This window comes from Hemibagrus wyckioides, linkage group LG28, assembly GCF_019097595.1.
Source record: "Hemibagrus wyckioides isolate EC202008001 linkage group LG28, SWU_Hwy_1.0, whole genome shotgun sequence".
Lineage (NCBI taxonomy): Eukaryota > Metazoa > Chordata > Actinopteri > Siluriformes > Bagridae > Hemibagrus > Hemibagrus wyckioides.
The window spans coordinates 13,572,763-13,590,875 of NC_080737.1; the positions used below are offsets into that span (position 1 = coordinate 13,572,763).

At 39.4% G+C, this 18,113-nt stretch overlaps 1 protein-coding gene across 1 annotated transcript; it reads right to left on the reverse strand.

Moving 5' to 3' along the window:
• Positions 1–5,091: 5,091 nt before the first annotated feature.
• Positions 5,092–17,658, reverse strand: gusb (glucuronidase, beta). The gene is made up of 12 exons (XM_058382965.1): positions 17,372–17,658; positions 16,533–16,718; positions 15,639–15,820; positions 14,695–14,837; positions 14,219–14,406; positions 13,797–13,937; positions 12,259–12,437; positions 12,039–12,185; positions 10,172–10,256; positions 8,189–8,365; positions 7,139–7,274; positions 5,092–5,905 (listed from the first exon to the last, which is right to left on the reverse strand). The coding sequence occupies exons 1-12, from the start codon at positions 17,567–17,569 to the stop codon at positions 5,757–5,759; spliced, it is 1,911 nt and encodes a 636-aa protein (XP_058238948.1). The 5' UTR covers positions 17,570–17,658; the 3' UTR covers positions 5,092–5,756.
• Between the last annotated feature and the right edge of the window lie 455 nt (positions 17,659–18,113).

Below are 18,113 nucleotides of genomic sequence, written 5' to 3' on the forward strand. Positions count from 1 at the left end.
GCTCAAAATACTGATACTCTGTATGGTGCTTCAATCAGCTGGTCCCTGACCCCATAGCTGCCTAGAACTTCTTGACAGCCCTTACTAGGGAAGGAGTTTGTTCTGCTATGTGCCGGTTGATCTGAGTCACGGCTGATGGTCACCATAAATGCTGTGACGCTTTATATAAACGACTTTTGTTGCAGAACGTCATCTGCTGAAACAAAGTTTTGCATGGACGTTGGAGACGTGCTGTGTCCAGTGGCAACCAACCAACCAGAACTCTGTTCAGATTACGGTGCCACATTTATCTATGGGGTAAAAACCCAATTAAACTGGACAATAGTAAACAAACATTCCACTTGCTTCATACACAGGTCGAGGGCACGCTCACTCTTTGCACGCCTTCGCAAAAACACCAGTATGTTGGGATCTATCCCAGTGTCTTGACAGGGATAGATGGATGTGCTTCAGTGTTATTAACAAGAATGAAAAGGCACACTCGTTTGGCATCGATGCATGTTGGTCCAAAGCATTCCATGCAGCACAAAAGAAAAGATTATCACTAGCCCTTAATATTCATGTAGTGAAGCGTAATGATGCCATAAGGCCAAGGTTCTGGTCCCAGACAATTTGAGCATTGATTTTGTCCATCATCCAAGTCCATCAGAGCAAACAGCTCTCCATGCTGCTCTGAAATAGAGCAGAGGTCAAAAATAAAAGCTTCACGTGAATTCGTACACTTATGGAATTAGATACTGGGGGGTTCCACCCATGCTCTTAGACACCATCACAACAACAGGCCATGTGTCTGTACCAAGGACACAGTCAACCATGGTGTCAATAGTAACACCTCCATTGTGGTGGTAAAGAGATGACGTTTTATAGGCTACACACACGGGCTAAGGGTCACAATGTGATGAGTTTGCCTTTGGTACTCAAGGAAACAAGCACACTTGAAGTTCTAGTTTTAAAGGTAACGTCTCACCTCAACATAGGAAGTAGAACTTTTTTTTTTTTTTACTTGTCATTTACAGCCTCTACCTCTCAGTGTTTTCCTTTAAATCTTCCCGTCCGAGTTCCTTTGCATTGTCCAAAAAGACAGTGAACACAAGCAAGCTGTTCTGCTTGGCCCCATTCCTAATTTTGGAATCTGGTCTGTCCCTTGTCTCTCAGTGTTATGTTTGAGTGCATAGTGTGGTGTGGTTCGGTGTTGTGTGTGTGTGTTTGGTCTTGTTAATAGCCTACTGTTAAACTGAATGCTTGATGAAGCTCTTCAGCATGGTACAAAGTCATGATTGTACCATATTCACGCAAACCTGATAAAGCTTCATGTTCCTACTTTCAGACACAGTCAAAAACAGACAAGGTCAAACAAATAAAACCACTACGTCTAGTGCTACAGACCAAGTTTCCTGAGTCGTCGGGCATGTAAAGATGCCTCATTGTCCTGATTGCTTGGATGTTGCTGGTTTGCCAAAGTTCTCTGTCTGAGCAGGTGATTTGTTCCGAAGATGCCAGATCTAATGAGAACATCTATACATGAGAAAATATTCTGAATATTACAGACCACCTTCTGTCTGAAATGTTTGCTTAAGCATAAGGCCAGTTGTCTCTTCCCGCTATCTAGTAACTATGTGACTGTGAGTCCTTGAACCGTGTCCTTGTCACTGAAGGTTTTTCAACAGACATAAAACCCAGCAAGTTCTTGAGTAGATATCGAGGAATTGAGTTTACTTCACCACTCTAAGTCAGACATTGTGTTCGTGCTTATTCTCGAGGTCTTTGCTGTACGTGTTCTGTATCACTTCAGCATCTGTGTACACAAAAAATTGAATGTCTGTGTGACGTCCAGGTTGTTTATTGCTTTCTTTAGTTCAACACTTCCTTTCCGGAGACGTCGAGTCAAATCGTGGTAACGATCAACAAATCAAGAACGTAGAAAGATCTTTTCGTGCAAATCAATGCTTCCCTGAGAATTGTATTATACACGGATCAGGCATAACATTATGACCGTGATAGTTGCCGTGAATAAGACTGATTATCTCCTCATCATGGCACCTGTTAGTGGGTGGGATATATTAGGCAGCAAGTGAACATGTTGTCCTCAAAGTTGATGTGTTAGAAGCAGAAAAAATGGACAAGCGTAAGGATTTGAGCGAGTTTGATAAAGGGCCAAATTGTGATGGCTAGACGACTGGATCAGAGCGTCTCCAAAACTGCAGCTCTTGTGGGGTGTTCCCGGTCTGCAGTGGTCAGTATCTATCAAAAGTGGTCCAAGGAAGGAACAGTGGAGAACCGGAGACAGGGGCATGGGCGGCCAAGGCTTATTGATGCACGTGGAGAGTGAAAGCTGGGCCGTGTGATCCGATCCAACAGACGAGCTACTGTTGCTCACATTGCTGAAGAAGTTCTTGCTGGTTCTGATAGAAAGGTGTCAGAATACACAGTGCATGATGGGTCAGGGAGGGCTGTTTTGGCACCAACACAATATTAACCAGGTGGTCATAATGTTATGCCTGATCAGTGTATAACAATATAATAACGTTACTATGGACCACGCCAACATTGAGAAAGTTGCATCCGATTTATACTTTAATAAAAGTGCCTTCTGTTTGTCCTTCAGTAGACTGTGCAGCCTTGGCTTATGCAAAGAGAGGTGAGAGAATTAACTGAGGGCCAGTTAAGAATAACTACAGTGTTCCCTTATACATGCAGTATTAGATTCTCCTCTGGGTGAAGACACACCTTGCCATCTAAAAAAAAACACATACACCTGATTTCCAAAACAAACCTTTTATACGTTTTTACCCTACTCCTATTACCCCCCATTACCTTTCGTTTGTCATCTTTAGCTGTGTTTTGTTCGGGAATAGACACGCTCATGTCCATGTTTATGAAGCATGCCACTGTTGATCTAGGAAAAAGGTTTCATGTGTTGAATTCACTAGGATATGGCAGGCAAAAACGTATTTATCTTGAAGTAAACGGTGTACAGAACCTTAACGTTGTCGCGTATTTAAGAGAGAAGGGACGGATGATGGATTTCATGATTCCTGGGAACATTTAATGGAAGACGTTTGTGTTCAGGTTTGTTTCTATATCCTCTAAATATGTTTTAAATCAAAATGGGGAAAAAAAATGTGTTTTATGACAAGGATGAGGAACGACAAGTAATAAAGTACGACGGCGCAGAGGAAACAAAAAAGCATTTGGATTAAACTGATCAAAATGTGTGAGCGAGAAGCTCAGGCCGAAGAGTGACGTACAAACAGTGTCTTTGTGTGGAACTGGTCTACCATTAAAACATTCCCTCAGCTATTGCTTCTCTTTGGAATCTCTTTTGATCAGATGTGATGATTATAAGTAGATGATCTGGAACCAGGTCCAGCCATGCCAAATATTAAATGTTTTTGAAGATTACTGAGGCAGCATTCATTAGCTTGTGATGTACTGATGCGAGAAATGATGTTTTAAGTATTAAAATATTAATTGGTGTGGCTAAAGATGTATTAAACCAACGTTACAGCACAGGATAAAAAAAACGAGTGGTCAGAGAGCTCATTTACAACTGAGTGAAAAACCCACATCTAAAACTGGAAAAAAGAAGAAGGTATTTTTCCTATTTAGACATGTATTTTTAGACCTCACAAGTAAGTTTTAAATAGGTTATTAGTCAATGATTCCCTTTTTCAGTGTCCTCTAGTTCTTTATATATTTTAGATCGTCATCATGTAAAGACATGTGCAGAGTTTGATATCCTTTTATTTCACCTGGAATTCATGGACAATGCAAAGTTTTGCACTCAGCTGCACATGGGCCCGTAGCAATATATTACAGAGCTGTGAAGTAGGCTGACAGATTTACAAGTTGTACAAATTTGTTTGGCGTCAATTTTTTTAAAAACGTACATACATGAAACAAAATACGAAAGCAAAGCAAAGCAAACCAAAAAGCAAACCAAACCGCAAAACAAAAAAAACAAAGCAAAGCAAACCCAAAGCAAAACAAAAAACAAGGCAAAACAAACCAAAAACCAGCCAAAACAAAAGCAAAGCAAAAACAAAGCAAACCGCAAAAAAACCCAAAACAAAGCAAAGCAAACCGCAAAAAAACCCAAAACAAAGCAAAGCAAACCGCAAAACAAAAAAAACAAAGCAAAGCAAACCCAAAGCAAAACAAAAAACAAGGCAAAGCAAAACAAAAAACAAGGCAAAACAAACCAAAAACCAACCAAAACAAAAGCAAAGCAAAACAAAAAACAAGGCAAAACAAACCAAAAACCAACCAAAACAAAAGCAAAGCAAAACAAACCAAAAACCAACCAAAACAAAAGCAAAGCAAAACAAAAAACAAGGCAAAACAAACCAAAGCAAACCAAAACATAAAAAACAAACTAAAACAAACCAAAGCAAAACAAAGCAATACCCAAAAACCCAAAATACATGATCCATATATCTAAAAGAAAATTAAAGCCCACATTTGAAAGCCAAATCTTAGTCTAAAACCATTTGGAACAGATTAGATTATAAAAGGTAAAGGTAAATACTATTAGCTTTTTAAAAGCCTTTTATGTAATAAAATGAAACAAACAGCAAGAACATTTTGCCCTTTTCCTCCAAACCATATCTGCTAATCATGCCCAGCTTTATCATTCACATTTAATAATACACCTTTTTCCCCCATCAGAAACGTCATATAAAAGCAGGACTACTAGTAAATCCTGGTCCTGGTTCAATGATAATCCTCACAAATTAGAAGAAGAATATCGAGTCACTTAGTGAGTAAATCGTTAGTAAACCAGCATAATGATATACAGCATCACAGGGTGTGTCTTCACCTGTTGGGCAGGAATGTGTGCAAGTTGGAAGAGTCGAAGCACAAATAAAGGCAGCATGTGTAGGCTTAACTGGGTTTCCAGAACTCCTTTAACATAAATTGTATGTGCATTTAAAAATAATGGTGTAGAACCTTGATCTTACTGCAGAGGTGATAAAACCTGTCACATTATTCCTCTCACACTAAACAGCAATGTTGAATATTTGCATGTAGGCATTTATTTATTTATATATATACATAAATATATTTATATATATATATATATATATATATATATATATATATAAATAATTACTGCTCTCAGGGTCGGGAACAAGGCCGGAATGCAAGTCATGTCTGGAACGTCACGGGAAAAAACAACAACAAAAAAAAAAAAAAACAAAGAGAGAAGTGAAATACTTATTATAACTGGAGATGTAACAGTCACGTCGGATTATGTTCCTAAAACGGAGATGCCTCAAAATAACATTGTTCAGATAAAAAGTCTTCGTTTGACACCGACAACAAAATGTCAATGTGAATCTAAACCATTAGGGGAGAAACAGAAATGCAGGTCTCGGAGAACACTAATCATGCACTTTGGTCATGTTACAGTGATGAAAGTTCATTGCGTGGTCACTGAACATGGATTTTCGGGTACCTGAGGATATAGTGAGAAGAAAATATAGTGCATCTGCTGACCCAGCTTGGGTAATGTGCCATTGTTTAAGCAGTACTAGTGTTATTAACCTCCTACATTAACACCTACGACATTCGTGCTGATTTGTGCACAGTAAGATGAAGTGCTTTACTGCTTTATTAAAAATGATGTTAAAATTTTTTTAAATTTAAAGGCACCGTATGAAAGATTTCGACTCTTTTTCACAGCTCATATTTGTAGTCTCTCTCTCTCTCATACACACACACACACACACAACATGGCAGCCAGAGTGGAGGCTTCACAGGCAGGGGTATCTGGCCCATGTAGACAGGACACCTGTTTCATTGGCGATCCTCCAATAGCGCTCTTTCAGAAGGAAAGCTCCTGCTTTGGGCTGCCGCTGCCGAGTGAACATGCCCTTCTTGTTGCCCACCACACGAGTGATACCTGGAGAGAGAGAGAGAGAGAGAGAGAGAGAGAGAGAAGGGGGATTAACTAAGCCATAAATCATAGAAGCACAGAGTTATATTTATTACTGTTATAAACATTGCAGGGTGTATCACATCACTACTACTATCTACAGGAATATTTGGCTCTCTCTTTCCACCATCGGAAATTTTTTTAAAAATTAATCTTATTGGCTATGAAAATATAATGATAACTGGATAACTGAATTAAAGCAGAGGAAAACACCGCCCTCTGGATCTGCCCTCATGAGCCCACAGATGCCCACTATTGACTTGCTGTTATTGACAGGGGAACGCTTTCCCTCTCACCCAGTGAGCAGAGGCATTAAAACTTCATATAGGGCAAAGGTTTTTCTGTTACATCGTTAGTACATTATTATTTGTAGCTGTCTGTGCTATATTCTATGACATTTTATTAGATCATTTAGGGGAAAAAGAAGAAGAAAGAATAAAGTCTTGCCTAATTTTAAACCCCCATGACCCAGAGCAGGCAGTTTATGTAGACCTTAGTATGTTAATGAAACTGGTCTATTTGTAAACTGAGGTCATTCTGGCACTACACATCAGGATCCTAGTCCCGATGGTATCTAGGCTCAGACGGACACCCTTTCAGTCTAAATCAAACTTGAAAAGTGACACGATTATCTGTTTATAGATGTGTTGTGGAATATTCCTGAAAACAGGTTACTTATCTTACAGCAGATACGAACAGTCATTTCCTTACTACTTTAACTTCCTTTAATATAAAACTGCAGCCTGTCCTCTCTCTCTCTCTCTCTCTCTCTCTCTCTCTCCATGACGCTGCTCTTATGGGATTCATGCAGTTCTAAATTGCACCAATTACCACACTCATTGCAACATCATCTACTACTTCTGTACTAAATAACCGTGTCACTAAGATCCTAACCGTGACACTCATTTGACCATGCTGAGAATCTCACCCAGACTCCAGGCAAATCAACTTGATTCTCCACTTAGAGAGTCTCTGTGAGACTAATCTTATTCTGACTCAAGAAAAAAGAAAAAAAAAAAAAAACCAGGCCAGGGTGATATTTAAAGTTGCATTTATATTAAGAAGTAGTCCATGTGCTGTAGCAAACACAGCTCCCGCTAACTACAATAGCTTTGGAGCAATACAGAATAATAATCAGTTCTTGCTAATAAGCAGAAAAAGGTTTTTATTTATTTATTTATTTATTTTTTTTTTTTTTACCCTGAGCTGTCATGAAGTCTGCGAAGTTCCAGATGAGCTCTCCCACAACGAAGTCCTTCCTCTTCTGATCAAACACTCTGTGGTAGTTCTGCAGGACGGTTTTCTGGTACTCCTCAGTAAACATAGACGGGGGATCCTAAAAGAAACAAAACAAAAAAAAAGGAAAAGTCATTTAAAATGCAAAGCTTGAGTTGTAGACCATGTGGACTGGTCATCTGAGATTAAGATTTCACTTAATATTAGTTATAATAACAGTACTGATTTGTACTGTAGTATCAAGGATACTAAAACATATGTTAGGGCTAGAACAGATGTATAAGAACAATTTAAATATAAATATACAGACATAAAAAAATAAATAGAAAAAAAAAACTTATAAAAATTACACGCAATAAATATACAATATTACTATAATATAAACCTATAATACTATATTAAACACAACATTTTGAAGTATATATAAATATATAATTTTTTTAAATATTATAAATTTAAAATTATTTTTAAATATAATTTTGAATATTTTTATAATTTTTTTATTCTTTTTTTTTCCATTTAATTTGATGTCTGTCATCTGTATATTTTTTAATACAACATTTGTAAAATATATATATATATATATATATATATATATTTTTTTTTTTTTTTTTTATAAATTTTTACTATTTAATTTAACATCTATATCATCTGTATATTTTTAAAATACAACAATTTATAAAATATATAGAATAAAATAAGGAATATATATAAAATAAAGAATCTGATGGACAAATGTGCTAAAACCACTCAACCTAAATATTTCTAAAACCTCCAGCTAAAATGTCCACAATGCTCCTGTGCTGCAACTGGAATGAAATCTTTAAAACGCTCGTCTCATTTTAGGAGTATCCAGACAAACTGCTAGAATATATAACTTTCTAGACACATTTCATTTAGGAAGGTCTATAATAATTATTAGGAACTACATGTAGAAATAAATATCAAAATTTCACCATGTAGAGGAATCCCCCAAGCTACTACATACATGATTTCAACAGAATTATTACTCACATTGTGTAGGCCTGCTACAGCGTCTGCCCCGTACTCGCTCTGTATGATGGGTTTCTTGTATTTTTTATACCAGTCATCAAACTGAGTTTGTAGCTGGATGGAGATGACCTCCAGATGCCCAGGGTCATGGTACCAGGAGAAGTAGCTATTCACACAGATCACATCTACATAGGGAGCCTGAGGAAATACAGTACAGGCTTAAACATAAGGTTCAGTCTTGTCTGTAAGGTTAATAAAATGAAATTAAAGACAGGTTATCACACTTGAGGACTACTTACGGTATGAAAATCCCCATATAATGGCCGCATTTCAGCTTCCTGAACTTTCTATCCACAAAACCCAAGCCAGAGGGCTCCCCATTTTCACCCCAATTTAGTCACCTGACAGCTAACCACATTTGAGGGTGAACAATCACATTCTTCCTTCTAGATGCATGCTGCCAGCCAACTTCTTCTAATCATAATACTGACTCGTGCTGGACCACAAGTCAGTATAACACACTCAGAGCAAAGTGTAATCTGCCCTCTTCCACATACATGAGCTCATAGACACCCATGATTGACCAGAGTCACTGAGTGTGACACAGAGAGAGAGAGAAAGACAGACAGATCATACCATCCTTCCCAACCAGAAAGCACAATTGGCTCCTTTGGCTTCTAGATAGTCATGACGTCATCAAGATGCCATCTCATGATCTCCTGTGGCCAGGACAAACTCTTTTTTCCCCCAAGAGATTCAAAACCTTTTCTGAGGTGTACTTGCATTTTAGACAGAACCGATTCTATTATGACTTGATGGAGAACATCATCATTAGCATGCATCTAATAAAACCACATAATTCAGTTTCTGCTCACTTTTTGGTTCATGCTACACCACACACCTGATACTAATGTCATATGACCTAGAAATGACCCATTGGCTTAAAAAAAAAAAAAAAAAGTTTGAAAGGCCAGAGTAAGTTAAAGTGTGCTCTGGTTTCGAATTTTAGAAAATGCACACAAAAAAAAATACACAAAGTCCAGCATGACCATATTTCTATGCAGTCTTGCTAACCATAGCAATTTGCTTATCAGAGTTCGGAGAGTTTCAGGCTAAAATTCCTGAGCTAGCTTGCGGGCATGTCGACAGACGTGATACCGAGCGTGCCGTTTCAGCCTTGGTCAACTCTGGCATGAGGAAGTGAAACTGAGCAGTAAAAAGTGCTGACTCATTTTTTCCATAAATATATTGTGTAGACATATGATATGGAATCCGAATTCATGGTCAAAAGCTCCACTAGATCCCTGAAGGTACCCGGCACCAAGATGTTAGCAGCAGATCCTTTAAATTCTGCAAGTTGCAACTTAAAGGATACTTTTGATAAATATTGACCACTGCAGACCAAGAACACCCTACAAGAGCTGCAGTTTTGGAGACGCTCCGATCCAGTCGTCCAGCCCTCACAATTTGGCCCTTGTCAAACTCGCTCAAATCCTTACGCTTGTCCATTTTTCCTGCTTCTAACATCAACTTTGAGGACAAAATGTTCACTTGCTGTCTAATATATCCCACCAACAGGTGCCATGATGAGGAGATCATCATTGTTATTCACTTCACCTCTCTCTGCTCATAATGGTTATGCCTGATCAGTGTGGGCAATGTATTTCTTGCACGCGCTGGACTTCTTTATGTAATATCTGCGTGCAAAAGTGTGACGAATCTGCAGCAATCATGTCAACGCAATCTCAAAGGAATGTTATCGCCTCCTTTTGGAATTCATGCCACATAAATCTGAGGTTGCTCTGAGACTGAAGACAGTCTATCCAGTATTAGGATGGTGTTCTTAATAACGCAGACAGTAGTAGATAGCTCTTATGCAACTCTTAGCTCTTATGGCCATGGACTGTAGTAGGTTTCTCAATATATACTCAATATTCATATAAACTATTATAAAAGACAGAAGGAAGAACTGATGTAAAATGAAAAGCGACAATACAGACTCACTCCTTGGTCTCTGGCATAGTTACTGTCTGTGATGAAGGTCACCGGACGCGTCGGATCCAAAGATTTTGTGTACGTTATCAGTTGTCTGCAGAGAGAAAAGAAAAGCGACTCAAAATCATTCCATTTAGGGTTTAAGCTGGTTTATAAGAAGCAAACGAATGCATTTCAATTTCTTTCCCTTAAAGAAAAAAGAAAACATCAGCGTGCTGTGCTGTTAAATTGCCTATAAAGCACTTTTGCAGACTAGCCCCAGGCTGCTGGATCAACGTAGGAACCACTCATTTGAGCCGTAATGTCACGTTAATGACGGCTGAATGCCTTTGCGAATTCGCTGCTTGTGTTAAGGAATAATCCCAGCAGGGTGGCCTGTGACTGTGCTGGTATTCGAGCTCCACCTGTTTAATGCTGTGTGTGAATAAGAAGCGTAGGGTGTGTACATCTGACCTGAAAGCATTCCTGTAGTCACTTAACCTGAACTGGAGCCACCCACCCACACACACACACAAAGAAGCTTCATAATAGGAAGCTTCATTCCAAAGTTATATGAATGTAAACAAGAATGTATTCAAAACACACACACACACAATAAATGATTATTATGCTTTACAATAGGAAGCTTATTGTCTCTTAGTTATATAAATGTAAAGATGAAGGTATGTAAACATACACACAAATAAATACACTATATTGCCAAACGTTTTGGGACACCCCTCCAAATCATTGTATTCAGGTGTTGTTTTTCAAGGGTTGGGCTTGGCCCCTTAGCTCCAGTGAAAGAAACTCTTAATGCTTCAGCATACCAAGACATTTTGGACAAGTTCATGCTCCCAACTTTGTGGGAACAGTTTGGGGATGACCCCCTTCCTGTTCCAACATGACTGTACACCAGCGCACAAAGCAAGGTCCATAAAGACATGGATGAGTGAGTTTGGTGTGGAGGAACTTCACAGAGTCCTGACCTCAACCTGATAGAACACCTTTGGGATGAATTAGAGCGAGTCAGACCTTCTCGTCTAACATCAGTGCCTGACCTCACTTCTAGAGGAACGGTGAAAAATTCCCATAAACACACTCATAAAACCTTGTGGAAAGCCTTCCCAGAAGAGCTGAAACTGTTATAGCTGCAAAGTGTGGACCAACTCCATATTACATTCATGTGCATGTAAAGGCAGACGCCCCAAAACTTTTGGCATTAATAGTGCATTACAGAAATGCTGTACATAAATCAGACACTATTTTCTATTCCCCTGAAGAATTAAAACACCTTTCACACGTTTCACACACAACAAATCAGGAAGTTTGAACGCAAGCCAAAATCCTTCAAAAAGCCTTTCCATGACAGGAAGTGAGGGCTCATGTTTAAAAAATAAAGAGCGGATACATTAGCCTATTCAAGGAAATGTTTTGATTCAGCTCATTTAAAACATCATCCAAGTGGATCAAGAGCCTCAAGGCGACAAAATGGGGAAACATCTGGAAATTGACTGTGAGGAGCTGCAGGTGATAAACAAATATGACTAACAATTTCTTTAAAGCCCATAGACATAAATGATTAGTTACCTTAGTATAATACGTTATAAAAATTATTATAATACCACATAAACCACAGCTCAACCTTTAGAGACTAATCATGACCTATGATTAAGCAACTGGAATATTTATTAATAATTAGATAAAAAATAAAACTTTATGAAAATGTAAAATGTTTATCATTTATTTGGGATCTTTTCTGTATTCACACTGCCACTTTAAAGCCCTGTCTGTGAATTCTATTCAATATCTGATCTGAGAAATGTCTTTCTTGAGCAAAAAAGAAATGTTAAAGATAATATATAATGAGCTTTTAGGTATTACTGTTAATTCATACTTGAAATAGTAGCCTGCTGGAGGCATCTCAGCCGCCGGCTCATTGGCTACAGACCACATGACCACAGAGGGATGATTCTTATCCCGTCTCAGCAGCTCCTTCATGACGACAAGGTGATGGGCCAGTGACGTATTATCAAAGCTGCGTCTGAGGAGGAAGCAAATCGTTAAATCAAGCAATTATACATATTAAACGTTGTGTCGTACTTAACACAGCTTACATGTCTTTGATGCCCACTCCGGGACACTCGTCAATAACCACGATGCCATGGCGGTCAGCCATCTGCAGGATCTCCTCAGCATACGGGTAGTGACTAGTACGGAACGAGTTTGCACCCATCCACTTCATCAGGTTGAAATCTTTCACGACGAGAGGCCAGTCGAAGCCCTTTCCTCGAATCTACAGCGCAAGAGGAAACATGTTTACAGCTAGTAGATTTTGGAGCTGCAGTAATTGCTTACAAACTGCTGGAGCATTCATTTAAAGCTGCATCCTAATTCGCAAATTTATGCACAATTCTACAACACTGTGTAGTATAAATAGTGTGTTCAACAAGAAGAAGTGCACTTCAGGTACCTGGATGATGACGATGCACTACTTATTCAAACGGAAAAAAAAAAAGGAAGTGTTGGACACTTCATGCTCTCAGCTTTGCTTATGCAGCAGAAAAGGGGCGGAGCTACAGGCGCTGATGCTGGATGAGAATTTTTTAAAGATAGCCAAGGACACTCCAGTGGACAAGACATCTTTCAAATGTCTTTAAAATTAGCTCACGTTGTGTTTACTTTTCATCATTTTAAAAATTCACGATATTCCAGCTAAATCTAGCGGCGCCATATTACATGTTTGACGTTATTTTTGACTACCTTCAATGGCTTATACTTCCTGTTAGCAAAGAACAGCAAGTGTTCCATTTGAAATTATATTAATCTTCTAAAATTCGTAGACTAGACTAGATGGTAGCGTACATACATAGTGTGTAGTCTGTCATTAAGGATGCAGCTAATTATATACACTATATTGCCAAAAGTTTTTGGAACACACACCCCCCCACCCCCCTTAGTTCCAATGAAAGGAACTCTTAATGCTTCAGCATACCAACACATTTTGGGTTATTTCATGCTTCCAACTTTGTGGGAACAGTTTGGGGATGACCCCTTCCTGTTCTAACATGACTGTACACCGGTGCACAAAGCAAGGTCCAGACGTCCCAATTTTGGCCTGGCTCACAGTCTCCGCTCTAATTCATCCCAAAGGTGTTCTATCGGGTTGAGGTCAGGACTCTGTGAAGTTCCTCCACACCAAACTCACTCATCCATGTCTTTATGGACCTTGCTTTGTGCACTGGTGTGCAGTCATGTTGGAACAGGAAGGGGGTCATCCCCAAACTGTTCCCACAAAGTTGGGAGCATGAAATTGTCCAAAATGTCTTGGTATGATGAAGTTCCTTTCACTGGAACTGAGTGGCCAAGCCCAACCCCTGAATTCAATGATTTGGATGGGTGTTCCAAAACCTTTGGCCATATAAGTGTATATTCTTTGGTCAGACACTGCAACACTGATCACCATATCCTCAAAAGATAGTAAAATAATAGACACAAAGAGGAAGAGATGCCGTCGCCTCATCTCAGACAATCCGAAACCCAGTTTACTGATTCACTTCAACACGTTAAATGATAGAGAACTGGTTCTAGTCCAGCTCAAACGGTTGTCATAAAATGTATAACAGGAGTTTTGCTGCCCTCTGGTGGTACTCACATCTGAATCCTCATGCTTATTGACTCCATGGAAATAGAAGGGCTTGTTGTTGATAAGGAACTGTGTACTGGTGACGCTGACGGTGCGAATACCCACCGGCAGCGTGTAGTAATCCACACCACTCTCCGCTTTGAGCTGAACCTGTGTGACGCACAGATAATCCATGTCAGACATCTAAAAGTGCTGATTGAGCATCAATGCAATCGTATTCCATAATTTATTAAGGCAGGGCTTCCTAATCTTCCCACATTTTCAGAATCTAAATGCTAATAGTGTCAATATGGGTTCAGAATACATGCTACAGCCAGAACTAAACCACAAAAAAATTATTTAGCATTGTCCTGTATAATTTATTTGGTCTTCTGGCAGATAAGCTCATAAATCTGACCATCACCTCCACCCAGCACTCACACTTCCCTTACCTCCATGGAGTACAGGTATCCTGGGTTCTGGTGCATCAGATACGGCCACCACAGGTTGACTTCGGGCACTTTGAGTACTCCAAGGGTTCCATTCGCAGTGGCCACACATTTTCCATCTTTATCCATTAAAGTGACTTTTACAGAGGGCTTGGCACTGCCCCCTGGTGTCACATTGTATTTCACAAACCCTGCAACAAACAAACATCTGCTCATTTTGTGAACAATCCGTCCATTCACTGAAGCACTTATCCTACACAGGGTCGCAGGGAACCTTGAGCCTATTCCAGTGGACTCGGGGCACAACGCACAAGGTACAATCACACACCCATTCATACACTAGGGACAGATTCTAAACACCCCACAATGAAATAGGCAAGGAAACCAGACAACCCAGAGGAAGCCCTCAAAAAATGCTAAGATTATTCTTTGCTTAACAAATCAAGTTGATGCAAGAAGAAAACCTTTATATCACTGACCAGTACTGTCTGAGAAGGAAGTAGTCACAGTGATGTCATCGATGTACGCCTTGGGCGTTGTGTACAATAACACAGAGCGATGTATTCCCGCATAGTTAAAGAAATCAAAGTTGGTGTTTTGAACGAAGTAATCTGCAGGATATCTGGCAACAGAAAAATAAGAGAAAATGTTTAGCATCAGTGTGTGCAGTTCATGTAGCGTGATCATCCTGGGAAATTAAGAGATTCCGTGCCCTACTAATACCCAGATGGTGCTCTATATCCAAAAAATGAAGCGTGGACGCTTTTTACAGAAGGAGGCGGATAGAACCTCAACCTGATAGAACACCTTTGGGATGAATTAGAGCGGAGACGGCGAGCCAGACCTTCTCGTCCAACATCAGTGCCTGACCTCACAAATGCGCTTCTAGAGGAACGGTCAAAATTTCCCATAAACACACTTGTGGAAAGCCTTCCCAGAAGAGTTGAAGCTGTTATAGCTGCAAAGGGCGGGTCAACTCTGTATTAATTTCATGTGCATGACGTCCCAAAACTTTTGGCATTATATTGCATCTAATCTGCTGTTTCTATAGTCACTGCTCATTCATCTGCACTTGTTAAGGCTAATAATAAATGTGTTAATAAATTTGTTATTTAAGAAAAATAATAACTGTCGATACGGTGGTGCTTTTAGTAAGGAGATTTTCCAGTATCAGGGTTTTGCAGACAGAAAAGTCTTCAGGACTTTGTGCTTGCTAACACGCCATGCTGCAGGTTTTAATATATTAACTTCAGGAGAGACAGAGACTGTTAACAGCTGCTATAAAGTAAGCGATAACAGGAACCAACGTGTCTTCATAACATTAAACATAACTGTATATAAAAAGGTATAAATCTGTCTTCGGGATTTTGTCACACGTCATATTCCAGTCAGAGGTCCGTGTGTAATGGTGTAAAGCTCTTACCGGGTAGGATCGTTCATGTACTGGATGGTTCCCGGTGGAAGAGTGTGCAGATCCAGGGTGTTATTAACGGCGATGGTGATACGGCACGGCATACTCGCATCCATCCGGATCACATCACTAATATTCGCTTCAAAGGGAAGATGGCCGCCCTCATGCTCCATCACCTGGACCCCATTCACCCACTGGCAACATAAAATAATTTGCTAATCTGTTATTAAACAGTTACGAAAAATGTTCTCTCATTTTGCCTGAAAGATGACTTTTGGCATCAATAATTAATTCAAGCCTCATTATTATAAATACAGTTTTTGATTCATTTTGAATCAAATACAGTTAATAATAAATAATAAGTTAATAATACAGTTAATAATAAATTTAATAAAGATTTTGATTCTGTTTGCTTATACAAATGATGGCTACGTTTCCAAAATTAAGAGCACTCTTTAAGGGAAAAATATTATTTTCTTTTGGTACTTTCTCACAAAAGATACATGGCAAAAATTATATTATATATACATATTTCTCCTAACTCGTCTCCAGGAACTCCTTTGACTATCTGCTGTGCCTCTGGGGAATAAGTACGAGGTTGCACACAAAATCCCCAAAAATTCCCTTTTTCCTTCAATCACTTCAATGAAAAATGAATCAAAAACTGTATAACTATGATATTTTTTTTAAAGAGTGTGTGCATCTAATTCTGTAGATGATTCTGTAAATTTCCCTTTGGGATGAATAAAGAATCAATCAAATCAATCTATCTATCTATCTATCCATCCATCCATCCATCCATCCATCCATCCATCCATCCATCCATCACACATGCATGTCCTACAAATAAAATGGCATTGTGAACGAAGTGCATCAACAAGCAAGTCACAAACTCTCTGAACTTACAACCACTGCATAGTAGTGAGCACTTCCAACTCTGAGCATAATCCTGGTGTCCTTGTCCTGAAGCCAGCGCTGAGGGATCCATGCTTCCTTCTCGTACCACACCCAGCCGATGAAATCTCTCAGTTTAGGGCTCTGAGTTAAATCGTTGAAGCTGGAGGGCACTGGCATGTCAATGACCGGACCAGACTGGAGTTTGACACAAGCACAGAAAAGGACACGGTGAGCATGTGTGAGTTGTGGTGAAGATAAACATTTTGCCGTGTTAATTGAGCACCTTTGCACTGAATTCTGGGATAATAACATATTCAGGATCGACCCAGGCATCCTACAACTTGGTATCAGATCAGTACAGTCCTAGAGATGGAGTGACGCTACACCACCTCCTACACCACAAGGCTATCATTTTTATCACTACGGATAATACAAAAGCTTGTACACCTTTCCCACAAAAGAGCCAAAATAAGACTAAAAGCACATCTTCCTGGCATTCACTGGGCCAGATTTGCACATAACAGGGCAACGTTTAGGCCAAAACTTTACTCTGTTCATCTTGTTGCAGGATGAACCTAGATTTCAATCTGATTTTTACTTTCTTGGCAAAACTTTTCAAACTCAATAGAGGTACCCTTGCACAAAAATCCGTATTCATTCGGATTGGACTAGAATTTGGATCCATACATTACAATTTATAACAGTACCCCACTCCAATAACTGTAACACATATCGTCATATCGTTATGTGAAATATCGCGATATAATCGTCAGTCATATCGTCCCACCACTGCACCGGCTGATCTGTAGGAGTTATAAACACACGTGTTTTTTAATATATATATATACCTCTGCTAATGGACGTTTAAACCAAAACTGGTCGAAACCCTGGTTCCTGTTGGGAGAGAGGTCAGCTCTGAATGTCCACAGTCCGTTCAGCTCCTTCACCTCTCGCGACAGAGACTCCCGAGGGAAAAGCATCCCGCTGTCCACTGACTCGCACCATTTCCACACAGCAGCAAGACACACGAAATTCACCAGCCACATTTTTCTGCACTTTTTCTTTTTGCATGCAGAGTTGCAGAGAGGATCTGGACCTTGCCTCGCCTGCTGAGCTGTGCGTTTTCCCCTATTCACTTCCGCTACCTTTCACATGACACGCGCGCCACATGACACGTGATACTTCAGTGCACGACTAGGGGCGGTTCTGCTAAACGTCAACCGCGCCGCCATCTTGAAGGGGTTACTAACAAGTTTATGTATCTTTGAATTTAGTCAAGTTCAAGTATTTGTCACATTTGTAAATAGTTACTTTAATATTTTTAACACTTCAGGGAATATATACGTTGAAAGACATATGCCAAGGCTTATGTAAATTGCTAAGGCCACAGAATATCCGAAATACACACAACACAAGAAAACAAAAAAACCGTTCCGCAAACATTTTTTTTCGACCTTTAATTGACAAGATACATTACATTTTCTCAATAAAAAACTTAATAAAAATAAATAGAATAAATAAGCGTTGTTCATGTATTCATCTTCAGAAACTGCTTTTTCCTAGTAGCTGTGATTTAAGTTAGTAATTTGC